The 14,420-nt window shown below is 44.2% G+C and overlaps 2 protein-coding genes across 2 annotated transcripts; one reads left to right on the top strand and one right to left on the bottom strand.

Annotated features, from left to right (window-relative positions):
- Positions 1-580: 580 nt before the first annotated feature.
- On the bottom strand, positions 581-9,444 carry LOC129824352 (SURP and G-patch domain-containing protein 1-like). Its single transcript, XM_055883941.1, has 14 exons — positions 9,353-9,444; positions 8,701-8,872; positions 8,480-8,589; positions 8,040-8,288; positions 7,732-7,855; positions 7,524-7,627; positions 6,376-6,499; positions 5,843-6,198; positions 5,447-5,553; positions 5,003-5,180; positions 4,444-4,550; positions 4,130-4,275; positions 1,342-1,471; positions 581-1,252 (listed from the first exon to the last, which is right to left on the bottom strand). The coding sequence occupies exons 1-14, from the start codon at positions 9,369-9,371 to the stop codon at positions 1,226-1,228; spliced, it is 1,953 nt and encodes a 650-aa protein (XP_055739916.1). The 5' UTR covers positions 9,372-9,444; the 3' UTR covers positions 581-1,225.
- An 83-nt stretch (positions 9,445-9,527) lies between these two features.
- LOC129824353 (E3 ubiquitin-protein ligase RNF126-like) lies at positions 9,528-13,907 on the top strand. Its single transcript, XM_055883942.1, has 9 exons — positions 9,528-9,609; positions 10,326-10,384; positions 10,525-10,585; positions 10,705-10,943; positions 11,086-11,157; positions 11,257-11,326; positions 11,438-11,531; positions 11,618-11,733; positions 11,859-13,907. The coding sequence occupies exons 1-9, from the start codon at positions 9,535-9,537 to the stop codon at positions 12,009-12,011; spliced, it is 939 nt and encodes a 312-aa protein (XP_055739917.1). The 5' UTR covers positions 9,528-9,534; the 3' UTR covers positions 12,012-13,907.
- Positions 13,908-14,420: the final 513 nt, after the last annotated feature.

The raw sequence follows: 14,420 nt of genomic DNA, 5'->3' as shown, positions 1-14,420 counted from the left end.
GGCTTTATTACAGACAGAAATACTCCTCAGCACCCCTGGGCTGGCGTGGTCACACGTGGTCTGCGGTTGTGAGGCCGTTTGGACGTACTGCCAAATTCTCTAAAATGACATTGGAGGTAGTTTATGGTAGAGAAATTAACATTACATTCTCTGGCAACAGCTCTGGTGGACATTCCTGCAGTCCGCATGCCAATTGCACTCCCCCTCAAAACTTCAGACATCTGTGGCATTGTGTAGTGTGACAAAACTGTACATTTTAAAGTGGCCTTTTGTCCCCAGCACAAGATGCACCTGATCATGCCGTTTAATCAGCTTCTTGATATGCCACATCTGTCAGGTGGATGGATTATCTTGTCATAGGAGAAATGCTCAATTACAGGGATGTAAACAAATGTGTGCGCAAAACATGAGAGAAATAAGATTTATGTGAATATGGAACATTTCTGGGATTTTTTACACCAGCTCATGAAGAATGGGAGCAACACTTTACATGTTGCTGTTATATTTTTGTTCAGTGTAAAATTGGTTTCCATAAGTCAGAGGGCAATGATCAGCTACAAGCATACTCCAATACTACACATTCAAGACAATTGAATATTTTTATTGTTCGCAGTGAAGCATTTTACATTCGTTGCTTGAATTTCCAATGTAAATAATACATTTACGATGTGTTAACACTGTGTTCAAATCTTTGAAGGGTGATCAAACAACCATAGCAAAGCCATGTACAGAAAGAACTAACTACAAAGCCATTTATTACCAGTCAAATTATGTATTTTGGTTACGGTCAATGTCAAGTAGCATCTTGAAAATGTGAAGAAATTAAAATCCAAACAAAAAGACAGACGTCACAATACAGAGAGGACAGGTAGTGTTTATAGGTCGTTCTGTGTTTTGAATCGTGACTGTAAAATCAGATAAGCCATCACAATTATACCCTAGCCATCCGATTGATCAAATATGATAGTTTGATTCTGCAGTTGCGTAAGAACATCAACTGAGTCTTAGACAACTTAAATCCGACAAATCCGTCCCTCTTATTCTCCAACCTAAACAATTTATCAACGACTATAAAATTCCACACAATCTAGAGGAGATTACTATAACTTGAGTGTCCTACAGTTTGTTCCCACAACAAAGTGAAAGGCATAACTGGGCCATGTTGCCACTGTTGGTGGTTTAAAACAGTAAATTTGACAAAGTCGGCCAAGTTCAAGCCTCTTCATCAGTAGTATGGTCTCCTTGGATTGTTCTGAAAACAGAGAGAAGACGTGTTACCAAAACCTCTTACCGATGCCAGGTCATCTGAACAGAACAGCTTGCATATTATGTAGTAATTACCAGTGGGTTAGGCCTGAAGCGGTAGGCTAGCATCATCCTCTTTCTGAAAGCGTCATACTCATCATCCTGTCCTGAGAGCTCAGCGGGCCGGTCCACACCAAACCCTGCCCCGTCAATAGCCGTGATTCCCCTGGAGAAAACCAAACCACAGCAGCTGGTTAGGTGTGTAGAAACTGTGTAGAAGACCTTGTATCAGCCAATAGTGTGCGTGTTCATGTCCAGTTTTTACATGTCTTCGTGTGACTATGCCTGAGTCCAAGTGTGTATACTACACTGCTCAAAAAAATAAAGGGAACACTTAAACAACACAATGTAACTCCAAGTCAATCACACTTCTGTGAAATCAAACTGTCCACTTAGGAAGCAACACTGATTGACAATACATTTCACATGCTGTTGTGCAAATGGAATAGACAAAAGGTGGAAATTATAGGCAATTAGCAAGACACCCCCAAAAAAGGAGTGATTCTGCAGGTGGTGACCACAGACCACTTCTCAGTTCCTATGCTTCCTGACTGATGTTTTGGTCACTTTTGAATGCTGGCGGTGCTCTCACTCTAGTGGTAGCATGAGACGGAGTCTACAACCCACACAAGTGGCTCAGGTAGTGCAGTTCATCCAGGATGGCACATCAATGCGAGCTGTGGCAGAAAGGTTTGCTGTGTCTGTCAGCGTAGTGTCCAGAGCATGGAGGCGCTACCAGGAGACAGGCCAGTACATCAGGAGACGTGGAGGAGGCTGTAGGAGGGCAACAACCCAGCAGCAGGACCGCTACCTCCGCCTTTGTGCAAGGAGGTGCACTGCCAGAGCGCTGCAAAATGACCTCCAGCAGGCCACAAATGTGCATGTGTCTCCTGACCGCTCCTGTCTCAGCCTCCAGTATTTATGCTGCAGTAGTTTGTGTCGGGGGGCTAGGGTCAGTTGGTTATACCTGGAGTACTTCTCCTGTCTTATCCAGTGTCCTGTGTGAATTTAAGTATGCTCTCTCTAATTCTCTCGTTCTCTCTTTCTTTCTCTCTCTCTGAGAACCTGAGCCCTAGGACCATACGTCAGGACTACCGGGCATGATGACTCCTTGCTGTCCCCAGTCCGCCTGGCCTTGCTGCTATTCCAGTTTCAACTGTTCTGCCTGCGGTTACGGAACCCCTACCTGTCCCAGACCTGCTGTTTTCAACTCTTAATGATTGGCTATGAAAAGCCAACTGAGATTTATTCCTGGTTATTATTTGACCATGCTTGTCATTTATGAACATTTTGAAAATCTTAGCTCTCTCTAATTTTCTCCTTCTCTCTTTCTTTCTCTTGGAGGACCTGAGCCCTGGGACCATACGTCGGGACTACCGGGCGTGGTGACTCCTTGCTGTCCCCAGTCCGCCTGGCCTTGCTGCTATTCCAGTTTCAACTGTTCTGCCTGCGGTTATGGAACCGCCACCTGTCCCAGACCTGTTGTTTTTCAACTCTTAATGATCGGCACTGAAAATTATTCATGATTATTATTTGACCATGCTTGTCACTTATGAACATTTTTGAACATCTTGGCATAGTTCTGTTATAATCTCCACCCGGCACAGCCAGAAGAGGACTGGCCACCCCTCATAGCCTGGTTCCTCTCTAGGTTTCTTCCTAGGTTTTGGCCTTTCTAGGGAGTTTTTCCTAGACACCGTGCTTTTACACCTGCATTACTAGCTGTTTGGGGTTTTAGGCTGGGTTTCTGTACAGCACTTCGAGATATTAGCTGATGTACGAAGGGCTATATAAAATAAACTTGATTGATGTGTCAGCATATGGTCTCACAAGGGGTCTGAGGATCTCATCTTGGTACCTAATGGCAGTCAGGCTACCTTTGGCGAGCACATGGAGGGCTGTGCGGCTCCACAAAGAAATGCCACCCCACACCATGACGGACCCATCGCCAAACCGGTCATGCTGGAGGATGTTGCAGGCAGCAGAACGTTCTCCACGGCGTCTCCAGACTCTGTCACATGTGCTCATGTGCTCAGTGTGAACCTGCTTTCATCTGTGAAGAGCACAGGGCGCCAGTGGCGAATTTGCCAATCTTGGTGTTCTCTGGCAAATGCCAAACGTCCTGCACGGTGTTGGGCTGTAAGCACAACCCCCACCTGTGGACGTCAGGCCCTCATACCACCCTCATGGAGTCTGTTTCTGACCGTTTGAGCAGACACATGCACATTTGTGGCCTGCTGGAGGTCATTTTGCAGGGCGCTGGCAGTGCACCTCCTTGCACAAAGGCGGAGGTAGCGGTCCTGCTGCTGGGTTGTTGCCCTCCTACGGCCTCCTCCACGTCTCCTGATGTACTGGCCTGTCTCCTGGTAGCGCCTCCATGCTCTGGACACTACTGACAGACACAGCAAACCCTTTTTGCCACAGCTCGCATTGATGTGCCATCCTGGATGAACTGCACCACCTGAGCCACTTGTGTGGGTTGTAGACTCCGTCTCATGCTACCACTAGAGTGAGAGCACCGCCAGCATTCAAAAGTGACCAAAACATCAGCCAGGAAGCATAGGAACTGAGAAGTGGTCTGTGATCACCACCTGTAGAATCACTCCTTTTTTGGGGGTGTCTTGCTAATTGCCTATAATTTCCACCTTTTGTCTATTCCATTTGCACAACAGCATGTGAAATGTATTGTCAATCAGTGTTGCTTCCTAAGTGGACAGTTTGATTTCACAGAAGTGTGATTGACTTGGAGTTACATTGTGTTGTTTAAGTGTTCCCTTTATTTTTTTGAGCAGTGTATGTGTCTGTGAATTCGACAGTTCCACACCTGTGGACAGGGGCCTTGATGCCCTGTCCGTCAGAGCCAAGACCATCGCCCTCCTTCCAGCCCATCTTCATGAGCATCTGAAAACCGAGGTTCTCCACCGTTAGCTTAAAATCCTTATACTCCGAGTAGTCTGGATTGCGGCCTTCCTGCAGAACACCACAAAACCCAATGCAAGAACATGAGATCATGTGAATACAGTATGTGTTCCCCAAATGGTGGTTCCCCGGTAATTCATTTTTGGCTGAGGCTAGGCAACGAAGGGGTCAAGGGTTAAGTGGCAAAGAGAAAAGTTGGGGAGAAGATTTGGAACTGACCTTGAGTGCCTTGAAGGTCTCCATGAACTTCTCCAGCTCCTCCGGAGGTAGGAAGTCACCAATGAAGTGCTTCCCCTTTCCCATGTCAGTCAGCGACTCCGCCCACTCTGGAGGAAAAGACAAGCAGCCATTTACGTCAACACCAACACCAAATTACATCAGGGGCGCGTTCAGCAGGACACAACGTTTTGAACATTCAGATTGAACGAGGCCCAGGTTAATATGAAAAAGTATCTCTCAGAGTTCATTAATGAATTGTTGACACAAAATGTTCTGAAAGTCATTGATTAAACAAAACTTCTCGTAGTAATAAACTGATATTTTCAAGAATCAAATCCCACATTCAAAAGGCCTTAAGTCCTTTCACTTTTTAACATAAACACATTGGGCACATTTGACATTGCAGCTGACTTTAAAGTTGAGACTGACTGAGCTACAAATCACCTTGTATCATAAATAACTACTCAATATTATTTACAGATCAGTCAGTCAGAATTTACCAATGATACATCGCGGTTTTGATGATCTCGAACACGGCCATTGTCTTCATGAATCTTACCACGCGTTTTCTCCATCTCCATGTGCCGTAGGCGGTGCTCCCAGGTGCCAGCCTGCTGGTCCACTTCCTCATCACTGTCGTACTCGTGGGAGTGGTCCCTCACCGCCTTCTCCCACATCACCTGCATCTCTGCCATTGCACGCTTATGCTTCATGATCATGTCAAACATCTCCTGCATCTGGGATGAGAACACATGCATGTGCAGGCCGGACACACACCTCAGTCAAGGTTTCAGAGACGGATTTCAAGATGGGCTCAGTTGCGTCCGTTCTCAGCCATCTGGCCTTGTTAGAGGCTAGGTTTGAAGTATGCTGGGCACTCCCAAACCAAGGCATGCCCAAAATACTAAAATGATTAACACTGCCAAGTCCCCAACAATTCAAACAGTGAAAGTACAATATGCTGCCATTGTGTATTGTGCTCTGTCTGTCGGTCATGCAGTACCTCCTGTTGCTCTTTGAGCTGTTTCTTCTGGTCATCTGAGAGCTCTGTTACCCCAACCAGGCCCATAGGCTTTCCCTTCTTATAGCCCAGATCTCTCAGTTCATGAACTGAAACACACACCCCGCATGGATGGACACAACACAGGATCAAGGATAGACATACCGTTTTTAGTCCAAGATATACTAAAACAACTGTCTCTCCGTTATAATATTTCTTGATTTGCGTGTATCGTTTTGTGTTGTTAGGTATTACTGCACTGTTGGAGCTAGGAACATAAGCATTTCGTTACACCCGCGATAACATCGGCAAAATATGTGTAAGCGACCAATTACATTTGATTTGATTTCTGTGTGTGATACAAGAGAGGCTGTGTACTATGGGTGTGTGTGGGTGTACCAGAAAGACACGGGCTGGGCTCTGGCTCTTCCTCCTTGGGGATGATGATGGGTGGCAGCGACAGATCCACCTTGTCGTCCTCTGACCCCCAGCGGCTCTTCCTCTTCCTCTTAACCATGGGGGGCCCCGCTACTTCCTCTTTTATCTCCAGACCCGGCTCGAGCTTCACCTGTCCCAGCAGGTTGGGGTAGTGAGAAGGTGGGGGAGGATAGGTCAGGGGAGGAGCAGCCGGCCTCGTGAGCCCCACTCCGGGCTCCTGCTTGATTGGGGGGCTCTGGTCATTTTTGGCCTGGCGGTACTCCTCCACCTTCTCTTTGTAGAAGTGATGGGCGGGGCTTTGGAGATCATAAAGAAAACTGAGAAGAGGAACAAGAAATAAGCCATCTTTAACGGTATTTCGTCCACTTTACATGTTAGTATTGCATACATTATTAAAAACCTACGACAAATCAATTTCTTCTTGGGGGTCAATAAAAATGCAATTGGATCAATGCATTAAAACACTCATTACAATATCTGAGACTGTCACTAACCTGAAGGCAGGGTTGTCTTTGTTTTGCTGGGCGGCGATGGCTTCCACCTCGGGGCCGCCGTCGGCAACAAAACTGGCCAGCTTCTCGGCCACCCTCTGGGTCTCCTCGTCCACTGGGGGGGAGACTTTAAGCAGCCTATCAGTACTGGGGCTCAACTCACACTACTACCGTACTGTACTCAACTGGCCCTCACACACCAGTCTACAGCCAGTAGGGGATAAGAAGAGGGAGGAGGAGCAGGGGGACATGGTGGTGATTGGGGAAGTGGATTGTATGGATTTGATATTAAAATATAGGCCTGATCTTATATTTTTTGAATAAATAACACCATGAACAGTGGGCATGGTAAATGCTGTCTGTCGTGAAGGACTTAGTAGTTTTCAGTAAGTAATTGTGTTTTCACTTTGTCATTATGGGGTATTGTGTGTAGATTGATGAGAAATGTTTTATTTAATCAATTTTAGAATAAGGCTGCAATGTAACAAAATGTGGGAAAAGTCAAGGGGTCTGAATACTTTCTGAAATCACTGTGTATATATATATATATATGTATATATACATACACACACAGTTGAAGTCAGAAGTTTAAATGTATTTGGCTAAGATGTATGTAAACTCAGTTTTTCACAATTCCTGGCATTTAATCCTCATAAAAATGTCTTAGGTCAGTCTTCCCTGTCTTAGGTCAGTTAAGATCACCACTTTATTTTAAGAATGTGAAATGTCAGAATAAGAGTAATACTCAATTAGTCTATCAGATGCTTCTAAAGCCATGACATAATTTTCTGGAATTTTCCAAGCTGTTTAAAGGCACAGTCAAGTTAGTGTATGTAAACTTCTGACCCACTGGAATTATAAGTAAAATAATCTGTCTGTAAACAATTGTTGGAAAAATGACTTATTACATGCACGAAGTAGATGTCCTAACCGACTAGCCAAAACTATAGTTTGTTAACAAGAAATTTGTGGAGTGGTTGAAAAACGAGTTTTAATGACTCCAACCTAAGTGTATGTAAACTTCCGACTTCAACTGTATGGATATATCATTCACATGTATAAAGATAGATTGAATGGTGTTATTTTCATCTGCAGTCTTTGGAGCTGAGACCAAGCATATGAGAGAGAGAAACCGATATAGGTAATCTTACCATTAGAATGTGACGGCGTCTCAGGTTTTGGGTTATCCTTTCGGAGTTCAGCAACTCTCTTTCGGTAATAAAGATAGTCCCGGCTGTTCTTATCATACAAGAATCTGTAAAGTGGAAAAGATCTTTATATCAGGACAAAAATAGGCCACATTACATACAACACATAATATAAATTGGGCATACTGTTTGTTCAGCCATACAGACTTACGAGAAAACAGGGTTGTCCGTGTAGTTCTCCTTGGCCTTCCTCTCTAGCTCAGGCCCTCCCTCAGCCACAAAGGCTGCCATCTTGTCCAGGATAAGTCGTGTGTCTGGGTCCTCTGGGGGAGAAACTTTAAGAGGACTATGAGTACCTTACCTTTACTGTAGAAGGCTATGCAAAAGCATTATTCTCAGGCAAGCAGCTACTCTGCCACTAGAATACACAGTCAATGACATGGGTGAAATGACAACAAGTAGCCTAGTACAGAATCCGACCAGCACCCAGGCTATATCTAAAACCAGATCATTGATTACCTTTGATCTCTAGGAAGCTTAAATCATCAACTTCCTCCTCCTCCTCATCATCATCATCTGGGGAGCTGAATATGCTAGGCCTTTGGGGGCGAAGCGGGGTCTTCTTTGACTGGGAGTAGTTCTTAAACTGGTTCAGCATGCTGCTGATGCCTAGACCGGGACGCTTGCCGATGAGAATGCTCTTCTTCTGGGGCTGAGACACTCCAGACGATGGACTGGGGATGGATGAAGATGGGGCTTTGGTGGAGCCTGGAGAAGGTACAGAATTGGGTTAAGACTCACTGCAGTGTTTCCTTAATTGTTTAATGAATCCAGAAGAAACAAGTCATTCAAATTATTACTGTGTTATTGTTTTATTTCATAATTTCTGTACCATCAAAATAAAGCCCTAACACATTTTCTATTGAAACCCATTAAGGCAAAAGAGCTACCTATCTCACCAGAGTCAGGGCAGGGTTTGTCCTTCTGCAGCTTCATAAACTGCTGTAAGAAACTTCCGTCATTCACATACTTGTTATTGTTCGAAGACGGTCCCTGTAAACTGGGTAAACTGTGGGGATAAGAAGTCAAAATGAATGGCTGCAGTCAACCAGTCAAGTGGACCGATTAAGTATAGAGGTAGACCTATTTGTAGTGTTTCAGAAACCCAGGTCTGCTGTACCTTGGTGGCAGTGGCCTGTTGGGAGTCTGAAGGCTCTTGGTCTTGGCTTGCTCTGCCATCTTAGCCTCAATCTCGCGCTTCTTCTGGGCGATCAGCTCCTCCTGACGGAGAATGTTCACACTCATCCTGTTCTTCTGGGGTGGCCGGAACTTGTTGTTCCAGCCTCCTCTCCCTGCAGTGGGAATAAAAGAGACAGTCAGCGGATGAGTTTGGAACACTTGTTGTCTGTGTGTACTGTTACCAATAATGTTAGTCACAAGATGGGATCGCTTTAATTGCTCTTTGAGAGTATTTTAGTAAAGTCACAAATGTGCTTGTTGCCAGAGACAAGAGAAGTAGGCCTGGGTTGGTAAAAACGGATTAGCTAGTTAACTAGCTCGGGGGGCATCAACTCGGGTATTACTATAGTAAGAAATAGTTACCAAACTACAACCAATTCCGTCACGAATCTCACATATGCAGTTGATGCTGATTGTGGCAACAAATGTGTTTGAGTTTTGATGCATCATCAACAAATCCTGTTGATGGGCGGTGGTAGCTAGCTACAAGAACCGGATTTGATGGGGCAATAGTTTAGCAATATTGGAATACATGTAACTAGCTATATACAGGTCTGTCATTTAAAATATTTAACATTATTGCGAAGTTTTACCTGTATCTCCGGACTCCATAGCTTCAGCTAGCTAGATCTGTATTTGCTGTTATGAGCTAGCTGTTGCTAAACTCGTTTCCGCTTCCGGTCCGTCTTGCAAATCGAACCCGAGAACAGCGAGTTATGTCCGTTGTCGCTACCCTTACACGTTCCGTCTCGGTTGTCTGGTAAAGAATCAGAAGATGGCTGAAGCTCCCCTACGGCCCAGTCGTTTTTTTTGTCACCAATGTTCAGCAGAGATCAACCCTCGTCTCCCGGTAAGCGTTCCAAAGAGGTTTTGTCGTTTAGAAAAGAAAACCATGGCCAGCTAAGTGGGGTTTACGTTATTTCATTCACGATTGCCTGACTGAAGCGATACAGCTAGCTGAGGCTAAACGTTGTAGCTAGAACGTTCACGTTGACAGGTGTGTTTTTGTCATTTGACAGCTGGCTTAATTTATAATCTAGCCAGGTACCAAAATAGCGTGTAGTTTGTCTGTTAGGATGTTTCGAGATCATGCCTCCGTGACTTGTTGGATTAGTTGAGGCGCTAGCTAAATTAGCTAAATGAAAAAGCTAACCAGTAAATGCTCTTCCAGTGACAGCGTGTCTGTCAGTCTATCTGTTCATGATTCTGACAGCTTGCCAGATAAACAGGGACATTGGTCCCTAGCCCCTCCAAAGGTAGCTTCTTTTAGAATCCGAGAGAGATCAAATATCTCCCATTAGCAATGGGTCATTGAATAGATCATCAGTTATTGTTAAAATGATCAAAGTGTGAGTTCAATGGCCAACTTTTAATTACATTTTTTTTTTTTTCAAGCCACATCTGGTTGAAGTTAGCTAACTATCTTAATTCCCCAGGAACTTACATAGCCTCCAGAGGCATGTTTTGTTTTGCTTTAGATCAAATAAAAACATGAAAGTGTATGAGACTGACTGATGAGAGTTTATGATTATGTTATAAATACGATTTATCTCTGCCTTCCTGCAGGACTACACCTGTCCGCAGTGTGAATCTGGCTTCATTGAAGAGCTATCAGAGGAAAGAAGGTACAGTATTATCTGCTTGTCTATCAGAGCTCGAAACACTTTCAGCAGCAATTCTACATTAACAGTACTGTCTGTGTTCCCACATTGGTTCATAGTTGAAGATAAGATGAGAACCTCTCACTTCTGATATTTCTTTCCAGCACTGAAAATGAGTCCACATCCATTGCCTCCACCAGCGATCAGAACCGTCCGACTTTCGAGGTTAGTGACACAGAACTGATATGTTCCTCAACTCAACATGTGTTCCTCATGAATTTATGCAGCTTGGTTGGACTACAAGGTAGTGACCGTATGTTTTTCCCTTGGTCCTCCTCCCTCAGATTATGGACCACCAGCACATGTTTACATTTCCGCCCGGATACGGACAGTTTTCTCTGGGGATCTTTGACGAGAATTTCGACCTCCGAGCGGGGATGCCGACGGAAGACAACCGCGAGACGGAGAACCGGCGGGAACGGGAGATGGCATCACGGCAACGGTACAGTGCCCGGCAACCACGGGGACGACACATCCCACGGCGACAGGGACAGAGACACGAGGGAGTACCCACTTTAGAGGGGTATGGAACACTTTACAGCTTGCTTGCCCTTTTGAGAGGCGATGAGAAAGGAATGATGCTTGCTTGTGTAGTGACATGGTTCAGTTTCCTTAAGGAAGGAATTCAGGAAATGACTAAGATGTTTCTCATTGTCCCTCTGCAGAATCATCCAGCAGCTAGTAAATGGAATCATAGCACCCACAGCCATGGCACCAAACATTGGGATGGGACCATGGTATGTGTTATTATATAAATACCCTCGTACTCTATGTTGTGTCTGTGAACATACTAGTTGCTTTGAGTTTCTAGTAATTTCTTGGAATATTCTTGATAGGGGCATGCTACACTCAAATCCAATGGACTATGCTTGGGGTGCCAATGGACTTGATGCTATCATTACCCAGGTATACCCAAATCCTCTACACTTCACAAGGGATTCAATTACATGCAATGACATCAAATTCTGGTGACATTTCCACATCCTAATAATACAACTTTCACTCTCTGCCCTGTAGTTATTGAATCAGTTTGAGAACACTGGTCCTCCTCCTGCTGACAGAGAGAGGATAAAGACCCTGCCCACCATCCAGATCACAGAGGAACATGTGGGTGAGTCAACAAGTCATCAAGCAACCCCAGAGGTCAATGGTCATATTAAAGGAATACTTCACAAAATTGGTTCTCTTTAATTCTAGGTTCCAGTTTAGAATGTCCTGTGTGCAAAGAAGACTACAGTGTCGGGGAGACTGTCAGGCAACTTCCGTGCAATCACCTGTTTCACAATGACTGTATAGTACCATGGCTGGAACAGGTATGTGGGCTGCGTTTACACCACATTTTCATTCATTTAAATGTAGTGGTGTGCATGTATTTGTTCTCATTGAAGCAGATGTAAGCTGAACCTCTTTTGTCTGTGTCCTACTCTTCCTCCCTCAGCACGACACATGTCCAGTGTGCAGAAAGAGCCTCAGTGGACAGAACACAGCTACGGACCCCCCGGGACTATCAGGAATGAACTTCTCCCCTTCTTCCTCCTCCTCATCCTCCTCCAACTCCCCCAGTAACGAGAACGCTGCCAACAACTCCTAGACCTCCATCACCATCAAACCTCAATAACACCTCCTGCAACAACCAACACCTCATCCCAACCCCAGGCAGACCCCCACTCTACCACTGGCTCAGGAGAGTCAGGAGGGCCACCTTTCTCAGTGCTCTGCTAGGCCCTCTGGGAGAAGCTGCTGGGGAGATGACTCTACTCTGGAGGTGAAACAATAAACCGGTTCAGGGAACACAACTGAAAACCGGAAAATAAAGAAATTATTTGAGGAACAGAACCCGAATCGAAAACAAAAGTGATCTATACAGTTCCGGAACAGAACCGTTTTTTTAAAAAGATGGGAACCGGTTAATAACGTTCTTTCACGTTCCAGGCATTTTTTTCCAGTCCCACAAAAATTGCAACAAAGCGCCAATACAAAGCCCTCACGTCTGCCTGCCAGCTGGAAATCTTTGCTAGTGGGTGTGCATGTGTGTGTAGGCTACCTGCCCCTCCCCTCTGAAGCATAGGTTACTGTATCCTACTGACGACGTAACAAGTGTGTTTTTCACTGCTAGTGAAGGATACTATAGTTATCATGTTTCGCATTGGTTGTATTAACTACAAAAAGGAAAGATGTGTTTTTAATTATAATGCTGCTCTGTACACACAAGCTTGTTAGCTAGTGAGCTAACGTTTGCTCTGGTCTAATGTTAAACCAACGCGGAAGTTCAAAGACATTAAAGGTTCCTCCATAGAAGCCTCTCCTCCGTAGGTATAATTCTGTGGGCCTAATTCAGATAATCCATGTCATAAAAAGTTGCCCAGCACTTCAAGGCAAGCTTCCTCCATTCTCGCTCTCTCCTCACCCTCAAAATGTCAGTTGCATCTCACACCCTACACTGTGACTGGCAGCACAGTGTGTATGTTTGTCTTTAATTATGATTAAACCATGCTGTTATGACGAAATACAATTAGCTCTTAACGACCTTCCTGTGCAGATTAAATCGGTAACCCGCTCCACAGCAAGCTGCTGTATCCGCACTGATTAGTAATTTAATGTTGAGCAAATTATAAATATATTTAAGATGTTTAAAAAGGAACAGAAAGCAACGATATAAACCAGTACTGTTTTGGTGTTTGAACCATTTCAGAAGGAAAACAATAATGGTTCTGTTCAGAACGAAACGATTGGAAAATAATTTTGGTTCCAAACCCTGCAATAAACACAAAACGTTTATTTTACCCCCCTTTTTATTGTGAACTTTGAACACAAATCATTCCTCCCCATGAGTGTGTGAACTGGAGTGGACGCTGGCACCGTTCCTGTTGCGATGCTTCTGTTAAAGGGAAGGAGTGAAGACTAAAATGAAACTGGAGGAAGAGGATGATGAGCACAGGCTGAGGGATAATAGTATCCACAGAAGAACTGAGAGTGCGCTTGAACCGGAATGGACTACGATTTTACTTCCTGCCACAAGATGGGGACACATTTTATATTTAAACGTTTTTTTTGTTGTTGTTTTTTTTACACTCAACCGTGGCGTTACAGACTTCCATGCCGAAGGAGAGAGAGATGTGTACATAGAGGTATTCATATTAAGAACATAAACAAGCAGGTCAACCACTGTACAGCCAACTAAAGAATATCTCACGGAGAGAACTGAGTGTATGCATCTGATTTTAGGATTATTTATTTGCACTTTTGTGTTTTGTTGTGCGCAACATTTTGTTTGGTTTCAAGAACGTGACTTTTGGGAAATTACTACTGAGAAGAAATAGTATTGCATCTCTGAACAGTCATAGCTTTCTAAAATGGAAAGCAAGTTCTCACTACTGTATGTTTCCTCCTTGAATATCCCATACAATGAATTTCAGTTTTAATGCATTTTAACCTGTTCTAAGTTGTTGGGATAAAAGCATAATAAAATACCAAAACTGCAAACCCCTAGGCTTGCATACTGCAGTTTTGATCATAGCACTACTACAGTACAGTATTAGTAGAAATTGGGTTTTCTTCTGGAAGATTCTAGAATGTTTTTTGATTGGTGAAATGTGATGTGTCTGGAATCGAATGCCTTGTTCCAATACTTTAGAAAAGCACCCTTTATTCTTCCCTTCCTTGTAGTAAATTCTCACTGATTATTCCCGGTAGGTGAAAGTACTACAGTAGCACAAATAAGGTCATGTCACCTCAGTAGTTAGTCACTTCAAGGAAGGTTTGAAGCAACCCATCAGGGCTCTGAACTATATTTATTTTATTTACCAGGTAAGTTGACTGAGAACACGTTCTCATTTGCAGCAACGACCTGGGGAATAGTTACAGGGGAGAGGAGGGGGATGAATGAGCCAATTGTAAACTGGGGATTATTAGGTGACCATGATGGTTTGAGGGCCAGATTGGGAATTTAGCCAGGACACCGGGGTTAACACCCCTACTCTTACGATAAGTGCCATGGGAT

Source organism: Salvelinus fontinalis, chromosome 26 (genome assembly GCF_029448725.1).
Source record: "Salvelinus fontinalis isolate EN_2023a chromosome 26, ASM2944872v1, whole genome shotgun sequence".
Lineage (NCBI taxonomy): Eukaryota > Metazoa > Chordata > Actinopteri > Salmoniformes > Salmonidae > Salvelinus > Salvelinus fontinalis.
Note: the sequence above shows the minus strand (reverse complement) of the source record. Positions and strands in the feature narration are given on the sequence as shown.

What these genes read in the sequence shown, in the direction of transcription:
- LOC129824352 (XM_055883941.1), bottom strand. An exon ending in ACGGACAACCCTGTTTTCTC is followed by an intron (nt 7,628 to 7,731) that starts GTAAGTCTGTAT and finishes TCCACTTTACAG; the next exon opens with ATTCTTGTATGATAAGAACA. An exon ending in AGACCTTCAAGGCACTCAAG is followed by an intron (nt 4,276 to 4,443) that starts GTCAGTTCCAAA and finishes GGTGTTCTGCAG; the next exon opens with GAAGGCCGCAATCCAGACTA.
- LOC129824353 (XM_055883942.1), top strand. Translation starts at nt 9,535, where the DNA reads ATGGCTGAAGCTCCCCTACGGCCCAGTCGTTTTTTTTGTCACCAATGT. An exon ending in AGATCAACCCTCGTCTCCCG is followed by an intron (nt 9,610 to 10,325) that starts GTAAGCGTTCCA and finishes GCCTTCCTGCAG; the next exon opens with GACTACACCTGTCCGCAGTG. An exon ending in AACATTGGGATGGGACCATG is followed by an intron (nt 11,158 to 11,256) that starts GTATGTGTTATT and finishes TATTCTTGATAG; the next exon opens with GGGCATGCTACACTCAAATC.